General features: G+C 39.1%; 1 protein-coding gene across 1 annotated transcript; it reads right to left on the bottom strand.

Annotated features, from left to right (window-relative positions):
- Window positions 1–1,015: 1,015 nt before the first annotated feature.
- On the bottom strand, window positions 1,016–7,253 carry LOC109919892 (collagen alpha-1(X) chain-like). The gene is made up of 2 exons (XM_048597027.1): window positions 7,220–7,253; window positions 1,016–2,833 (listed from the first exon to the last, which is right to left on the bottom strand). The coding sequence occupies exons 1-2, from the start codon at window positions 7,251–7,253 to the stop codon at window positions 1,023–1,025; spliced, it is 1,845 nt and encodes a 614-aa protein (XP_048452984.1). The 3' UTR covers window positions 1,016–1,022.
- Window positions 7,254–9,511: the final 2,258 nt, after the last annotated feature.

Genomic DNA, 9,511 nt, shown 5'->3' with positions numbered 1-9,511 from the left:
TTTATGCCCCTTACAATCTTATACACATCTTTCAGGTCTCATCTCAATCATCATTGCTCTAAAGAAGACAACTCTGGCCTCTTCAGGTTTTCTTCATAGCTCAGAGAGATTTTTTGGTGTTCCTTCTCCCTCATACCCCTGCCATGGCACTTTACTGCTATTTTCAAATCGAAGGGCTTTCTTTGTGAACCCAGTTGCCATCTTGTTCTTGTCCTCTAATTGGTCACTAATTGGCTAATTCTAGGAAATTCAAGATGATTGATTGTTTCCCACTTTGTATAAGTTTCAGACCCCCATTTCAGTCTGGCAGTAATCCCCCAAAGGCTGCAGAAAATTCCTGTTTTTGGTGTAAAAGATGACTGAAGATAGAATTGAATTGATATAACCACAGGTTAGCAGCGAACCTGACTTTAGGAACCATGAAATTTTATTTGTGTTGTAATATTAATTTTCAAAAGGGAAGTAGAAACCCATTTTGTTTTGAATATAATATTATGGAGACACTCAATGAAATTTATGGATAAAAATAGAAACCTCTCATAATGAAACTGTAGACATTAAAAGCCTGTTCAATATTTGTAATAACAGAGAATAATATTCACATGTTAAGAATGCAATAAAATGCAAATATATTTTCTTGCATTGGTATGAGTTTTAGTATGGAATTTAGCTTTCACAGGAACCCCATGACATCCTCTCAGAGGTGACAGAAGTTTTGCTTTTGACAGCTTTCTGATGAATATCTTTAATGCATGAAATAGCGTGCAAATGAGCACAAATACAGACTGCAGACAGACATTTGTTCAAAATCAATGCATTTACTAGTTAGCTCCAGTGAAAAGGCATAAGGTGATCAGATATACAAGCTGCTTGTTAAATGGTATTTTGATGATTTATTGATATGTCCATTTTTGCATTCCTGCATATTTTTAAAGTAAATTTTATTCCAAGATCAAAAATCTGTTGTTATTTTTCAAAATGATTTACAATGAAATATCTTTTATCATTAGCTGATAGTCTCCCTACTTCAATGAATTTGTTTGGTGAACCAGAAATCCTGAGAAGGATGATTGCATTTTATCAGAGGAATATAATCCATTAAACTGCTGGAAGGGCAACTGTAAGTATATTTTATCTATTTCCTGTAACTGTAACACAACACTGCCTGAGGCTTGATCAATCTTCTTTTCATTGTAGTCATCATATGTGTATAGAATTGGTTCACCATTTTTATACAGTGCAACCTGAACACTTTTGCCTTTGACATGGATGTGATAGGAGAAATAGTAGATGCCTGGTACTCGACATGTGAAAACTCCTGTTTCTGGATCATAGACATGGGCTTGATTGTACAGTATTCGGTCAAAAACTATTGGCATTCCTGTTGTAGAATATGGTGTAGTGAGAATGGCTTTAAAACCTTGATCAGGATTTGGTATTGATTGGATTACAGTTTCTCCTGGTGGGCCCGGGGGACCCAGTAAACCTGGTGGGCCTGGTGGACCAGGGATACCTGGAGGTCCCTGCAGTTTTGCATCACTGGATGTTTCCATACCTTCTCCCAAAAGGGTTCCCGATATGAAAGGGCTGGAAAGGCCTGGTGGACCTGGCTTTCCTGGATCTCCTCTCATGCCTTTCTGTCCTGGAGGACCTCGAGACCCATTTAGACCTTGTTCCCCTATTTTGCCAGCAGGTCCCATTTCTCCATAATTACCTTGAATCCCCAGTGGTCCTTGAAAGCCAGGAATGCCTTGTATACCAACTTCACCAGGTCTACCTATGGGTCCTTTATCACCTTGTGGGCCAGGTGGCCCTTCTTTTCCTTGTAATCCTGGGATACCTTCTTCTCCTAGAATTCCTGATTTTCCTGGAGCACCTGTTGGTCCTTCGTCACCTTGTAATCCAGGAATTCCTGGCAGGCCTATATTGCCAGGTTCTCCTGGTGGTCCTGGATTACCGTCTTCGCCTGGAGTACCTGGCAGACCTGCTGGTCCTATTGGCCCTGATACCCCTGTGGATCCTGCGATACCAGATTCTCCATCTATTCCTCGAACACCCTTCTCGCCAGGAAAGCCATCCATACCTCTGGGACCAGGTTCACCTTTAAGGCCTGGCAAACCTGCTTTTCCAATAGCTGGTGGTCCAGGAATACCTGGTACACCTTGTGGACCTGGAGAACCCTTGCTCCCAGGAAGCCCTGGAAGTCCTGGTTTCCCATCTGCTCCTGGCATTGAAATTGATATACCAGGAGGCCCCTCTGAGCCTCTTTCACCAGGTAAACCAGCAGCTCCAGGTCTACCGTGTTCTCCACTTTCGCCTTTTTCTCCTGAAATACCATGAATACCAGGAATGCCTGGTAGACCTGCAAATATTTTGCCAAGAGTTCCTGGCTCACCTTGTGGCCCTGGATATCCCTTTGGTCCTGTAAGGCCAGGAGGGCCAAATTCAACATCACCTTTTTCTCCACACAGACCCGGATATCCTGGTTCCCCAAAGATTCCATGTTCACCTCTTGATCCTGCAGATCCTGGAGGTCCTTGTGGACCTGCCTCACCATCCACGGCTTTTGTTGTACCTCCAGGAGAACCTACAGGTCCAGGAGACCCTTGAAGTCCTGGTTGTCCTTGAGGTCCTATGTCACCAGTTGGCCCACAGATTCCTCTTTCGCCCTTTCTTCCTGGCATTCCAGATGTTCCTGGCTGTCCTGCATAGGATGGTCCTGGCATTCCTGTCTGACCGGGTGGTCCACACATGCCCGGAGGTCCTATAGTTGTAGCACCTTTTACACCAGGTGGACCTCTCAGTCCAGGTAAACCTGGTGGACCTCTGATACCTGTAAAAAGGAAAAATAGGTATCATTTACAATCCATATTTTGTCACTTTATTTTCTTTAAGTTTCCTAATTAATCTCCCACAGTGTTAAATCTAATGGTAATTCAAGAGGAATGGTTAGAATGTAGAACTTGCTCCTTTGGGGAGATTTTGAGGATATTTAAATTCATTCATAAAATATTAGCATCACAAGCAAGGATACATTTTCTGGTTTATGGAAACATAGTAGTTAGCCAATATAATTTGGAGGCCCTGATTAATCTTTCAAATTCCAAGTTCCATCATGACAGCTGCAGAATTTATGTTAATTATATAAATCCAATATAAAAACCTAGTTTGGTAATGATAACTAAAAAATGGCTAGATTTCTACCTGGAAGGAAATCTGTTGTCCTTATCTGGTCTGACCAAACTGTGAATCTAAAGTATTTCACTGCATCCTTTTTAAAGGCTATTTGAGGGTTATTTGCATGCTCACAATCCATGAATGAATAAATTGAAAAACAGTTGGAAGACAAGAGGGTGGTGGTAGAGGGTTGCTTTTCGAACTGGAGGCCTGTGACCAGCGGCGTACCACAAGGATTGGTGCTGGGTCTACTGCTTTTTGACATTTATACAAGTGATTTGGATGTGAATCTAGGAAGTATGGCTAGTAAGTTTGCAGATGGCTCCAAAATTGGTGGTGTAGTGGATAGTGAAGAAGGTTATTTTCAGAGTACAATGGGGTCTTAATCTATATAAATATGAGGTGCTATATTTTGGAAAGGCAAATCAGGGCAATCCTTATACACTTAATGGTAAGGTCCTGGGGAGTGCTGCCAAAAAAAGAGACCTTGGAGTGCAGGTGCATAGTTCCATGAAAGTAGAGTCGCAGGTGGACAGAGTAGTGAAGAAGGCGTTTGAAATGCTTACCTTTATCAAATCAGTCCATTGAGTTTAGGAGTTGGGAGGTCATTTGCAGCTGTACAGGACATTGGTTAGGCCACATTTGGAATATTGCGTTCAAATCTGGTCTCCCTGCTATAGGAAAGATGTTGGTAAACTCGAAAGGTTTCAGAAAGATTTACAAGGATATTGCCAGGGTTGGAGCGTTTGAGCTATAGGGAGAGGCTGAACAGGCTGGGGCTATTTTCCCTGGAGCATCAGAGGCTGAGGGATGACACTATACAGATTTATAAAATCATGACGGACATCTGTAGGGTGAATAATCAAGGTGTTTTCCCCAAGGTAGTGGAGTCCAAAACTAGAGGGTATAGGTTTAAGTTAAGAGGGTTAAGATTTAAAAGGGACCTAAGGGGAAAATTTTTCACGCAGAGGGTGGTGTGTGTATGGAATGAGCTGCCAGAGGAACTGATGGAGGCTGGTACAATTACAACATTTAAAAGGCATCTATATGGGTGTATGAATAGGAAGGGTTTAGAGGAATATGGACGAAATGCTGGCAATTGAGTTTAGATTAATTTAGGTTAGCTGCTCGGTATGGACAAGTTGGACCGAAGTGTCTGTTTCTGCGCTGTATATCTCTATGACTCTATCTAAGAGAGAAAGAAGTAGAAGGTTACGCTGATGGAGGCCAATGGATGAAGTGAAGAGTGAAGAGGATTATGTAAAGAAGAAGCAATTGACATGGAGGAATTGGTCTGAATGGCCTGGTTCTGTACCATAAATTCTACCTCATTCTAAGCTTAGCCATCTATTCAAGCTGTTTGCATTTATACATTTAACAGATGGCAATATTATGATCTATCGGCTGAACTCCAAGACTTACTAATGTTTGAGGTATGAATACCCAATATGGATTTGGGAAAGAGACATAATTTTGGGTAGCTCACAGGGTACAGTTGGTGAAGACAAGGGTCTTAATTCTATGGTGAGAAAATCACAATAGTATGTACCGTGGAAGAGATGCACTGCAGAAATTCACCAAGTCTGTGTAGACAGCAACTTCCAAACCAAGACTACCACCATTAAACTGAACAAAAATATCAGATATGTAGGAATATCACCACATACAAGTTCCCCTTGAAGGCACTCACCATCCTGACTTGGAAATATATTTCCTTTCCTGCAGTGTTTCTGGGTTCTATTTCTAGGCTTTTGACAATTTCTTGCATGTGACATTGATAAACAAGTTGAGAATCCATGGTATCCAGGGCATTTTGACAAATTAAATCCAACTGCTTGGTGACAGGAAGCAGAGGGTGATTTTCCAAGGTTGTTTTTGAAACTGGAAGCCTGCGTCCAATGACTTATCGCAGGGTTCAGTGTTGGGTCCCTTGCTATTTGTAGTGAACACTGACAATTTAGATATGAATGTAGGAAGTTTGATCAGTAAATTCATAGATGATGCAAAAATTGGCGGTGTGTTAAATAGTGACAAAATAAGCCATAGACTGCAGAATGACATAGACAGACTGATCAGGTGAGCTGAACATTGGCAAATGGCATTTAATCCTGAAAAGTGTGAGGAGATGCATTTTGTGAGGACTAACAAGGCAAGGGAATACACATTGAATAGTTGGATCCTTTGAATTAAAAAGATCAGTGGAACTTTTGTATGCATGGCCAAAGATCCTTAAAGGCAACAGGACAGATAGATGGGATGGTTAAGAAGGCATAAGGGACACTTGCCTTTATTAGTCCAGGCATTGAATACAAGATCAAAGAGGTTATAATAGAACTGTACTAGAAGTTAATTTGGACACAACTGAAGTACTACATGCAGTTCTGATCACTGTAATAAGAGGGACATAACTGCACTGGAGAGCGTCCAGAAGAGATTCACCAGAATGTTGCCTGGGCTGGCACATTTCAGCTATGAGAGAGGCCAAATAGATCGGGGTTATTTTCCTTCGAGCAGAGAAGCTGATGGGGACATAACTAAAATATGAAGGGCAAAGAGACAGGGTATATAGTAAAACTTTTCCTTTTGAAGCAGATAGGAATGAATGTTACAAATGTTCATCTAAGTAACAGTTGAAGTGTTAATTGAAATTATGGAAGAAACAATTGGACTTGATGGTTGATCAAAGAAATAGCCCACTTTTCAACTTGTGAATTTAGAAAACAATTCTCCTGTATAGTGAAAACTCTGTCCTCCACAACACAGCAAGTAGAAACCAGATTACTAACAGCACTACTAATGACACAAACCTGGGATATTTTGTTTTACTTCCATACATATAAATGCAAGACAAAATATCCCATTGGATTAGGAAGGAGTTAATAGAGATTAGAAGAACAGGACATATGGGGTAGGGGACACTAGAGACCATGATTGTTTTGTACAAGGGTCCTTAATCTATTTCATTTGTTCTTTCTGGGCTTTTGAATGACTTGGGACTAAATGATCAAGTGAGACATTTTAAAATCAAACACCCGGTAAGTCATTAGTCATTCATCACAAAGAAAAAATAAGAACATAAAAATATAACTAGACACAAAAAAGAATGAAAGAAAGGTCTAAAACTAGAAAAAAGGCAGAAAGATGGTCAAGTAAACAAGAACATTGGAACAATAAGTAAGACCAGCTTTGTACCAGTAGATGATGCTATTGTGTTTTATGACGCATAAGCATACAAGTTAGAACAGGAGTCGGCCATTCGGCTCCTTGAGCCTGCTCTGATTGTAACCTCAGCTTCACATTCCCATTTACATCCCATGACCTTTCAAACTCTTTCTTCCCAAGAATCTAGCTAACTCTCCCTTAAAAATCTCCAAATATTCTGTTTCCAGTGCCTCTTGAGGTAGGGTGTTTCAAAAACATATGTCTATCTTAAAGAGAAAATGTCAACTTACGTCACTCTTAAATGGGCAACCCATGATTTTTAAACAGTAGTCCCTAGTTCTCCCATAAATGGAAGCATCCTCAAACCGCATTCACCATGTCAAGACCTCTCAGGATCTTATATGTTTCATTGAAGTCACCACTTACTGTTCTAAACTCCAGCAGATACAACCCTAGTCTGTCCATCCTTTCCTCATAAGACAATCCACCCATTCCATGAATTAGTCAATAACTCTTCTCTGAACTGCTTCCAGTCCATTTATGTCCTTCCAAAAACATGGAGATCAATTTTCTACACAGTATCCCCTTTTGTATTCAATTCTACTTTCAATAAACATTAACATTACATTAGCTTTCCTAATTAATTCCTGTAGTTGCATTCTAGCCTTTTGTGATTCACGCGCTAGGAATCCAGATTCTTCAGCCTCATAGAGCTTTGCAATCTCTCACCATTTCAATAGTAAGCTTCATTTTTATTCATTCTGCCAAAATGGACAATTTCCCCATATTATATTCCATTTGCCTTGTCTTTCCCAATTATTTAAGCCATCTACATCGCCTTGTAGTCTCTTAATGTCCTTTTCTCAACTTGTTTTTCTACCTATTCTTTCTAGATCATCATATTTAGCAACCATACCTTCAACCAAATCATATACATAAATCGTAAAATGTTGAGGTCCCAGCACCGATGCCTGTAGCACATCAATTGTTACATCTTGCCAACCAAAAAAAAAGACTCATGTCTTTTAAAAGACTTACTGTCTGTTTCCTCTTAGCAGGCCAATCTTATACCCTTGCCAATGTGTTGCAGCAATAACATTAGATATGGCACATTAGATGTGGAAATCTAAGTAAATCCACAGGTTCCCTTTACACATAACATGTTATTTTTCAAAGAACTCCAATAAATTGTTTCAATATGATTTCCTTTCAGGAAACAAAATCACAGAATCACAGAATTGTTATGGCATAGAAGAAAGCCATTCAATCCATTGTGCTCCCACTGGCGTGATCTATGAGCATCATTACTGAGTGCCAATATCCTTGTTTGTTTCCCATACTCTTGTACATTATTTTTATCCAAATAATTATCCATTGTTCTCTTGAATCGCTCAGCTGAACATATTAACTTTAAACTATGTTGACTCTGCCTGGTTATTTTCATTTTTTCTAATAATAATATAATTATACTTAATAATATAATATAATAATAAATTTAATAATAATAATAGTTATAATCATTTTTCTTTTTAATAATAACCTCTAACATTTCTCCAAGACAGATGTTAAGCTAACTGGCTTGTTGTTTCCTGCTTTTGGTTTTCCTTTCTTTTTGAATAAAGGAGTTACATTTGGCATCTTCTGATCTCGTGGAACATTCCCCAACCCTTCTTGGACCTTGGAAATTTAGAACTGATACATTGATTATTTCAGTTGACTGCTGAGTTTTGCATGTTGCGATCTAAATATGCAAACCAAAGAGATTGAAATTGTTTTTATTTTTTGATGATTTCTACAAATCTCTGTCCATCCTGCTAAAAATTTGCTCAGTGGTGTAACTTCTAACTAGATGCAACCCTCGAGTGTTCATCTTTCGTATATGGAAATGTCCTTAAGTCAATCACCAAAGCACATCAAATACAGGAAAATAGGACAAGTTGGTGTTCATTCTCCTTTGGGAACCATTTAATTTTCCACTTTCACTCTGTTCATTTACCCAGTATAGCCCTGTACATAATCAAATAATGGCTGTCCATGATGTTCCAAAGCACATAGCTTTAAAAGTCAACCCTTCTTTAATAAACTGTATTCTATGTTTAAGCTTTCAATGTGTCTCAGAGAAATGCCCTTCCCCTTGTGCTACCACAAGGATAGTCAGATAGGCACTTTGGGCCTCATACAACCCCGATTCCCTGTCCTGTGAACTGACTTTGTGGGGGAACCGCAGGAGCTCTTCCACTCACACCTCTGATTAAAATAGCAGTAAATCTCCACTGACATAATAACAGCCTGATCAACTACCTTTAAGAAAGAGGCTAATAAAACAATAAAACAAAATTTATAAGTAAAGGAAGATGTATTCTTCATCTATTTTGATGCACAAAGAGCAATGTAAGTTTCAGTATTGACTGCAAAATATTTTCCAGATTTAAATTGTAAGCTATGATTTACACAATTGATGGTTGTACACAAGAGCCATAGAGTCATTGAGTCATACAGCATGGAAACAGATCCTTGTTCCAACTCATCCATGTGGACCAAATTTTCCAAATGAAACTTCCTACTCACATCCATTTGGCCTATATCCCTCTAAACCTTTCCTATTCATGTACCTATCCAAGTGTCTTTTAAATATTGTAACTGTACCTGCATCTACCACTTCCTCTGGCAGTTCATTCCACATATGAACCATCCTCTGTGTGAAAAAAATTGACCCTAAGGTCCCCTTTAAATCTTGGCCAAACAGAATATTTTGTTCCATGTTTTCAGGACTTGTTACAAGATGTAATTCCCACATATTAACCAATCAAACTTGAGTCTGTTGAATCAGGATGAATTAAGACCATTTCCTAGCTGGCTCTATCAATCTCTTTTTGGCAGCTATAGAACAACATTGACAGAAATCTCCCATGAGAAGAGAAAAATATTTAAGGAAATGCAGAATATTATTTAAAAGAAAGGGATTCATGAAGTAAAATATTGCTTTTTTTTATTTTCTCAGCTTTTTCTGATCAATTTTGCCCAGCAATTATCTTCTTTTTCTGAAGACATTGAGTCATTTGTATGATTTTACAACTGCTTCTTTTACCTCAACGAACTGAACAGTTAGCAGTTTTGAAACAAAACAGAAATTGCTGGAAAAGCTCAGCAGGTCTAACAGCATCTGTGGAGA

This window comes from Rhincodon typus, chromosome 5, assembly GCF_021869965.1.
Source record: "Rhincodon typus isolate 14 chromosome 5, sRhiTyp1.1, whole genome shotgun sequence".
NCBI lineage: Eukaryota > Metazoa > Chordata > Chondrichthyes > Orectolobiformes > Rhincodontidae > Rhincodon > Rhincodon typus.
This window is presented reverse-complemented; position numbering and strand designations above follow the sequence as displayed.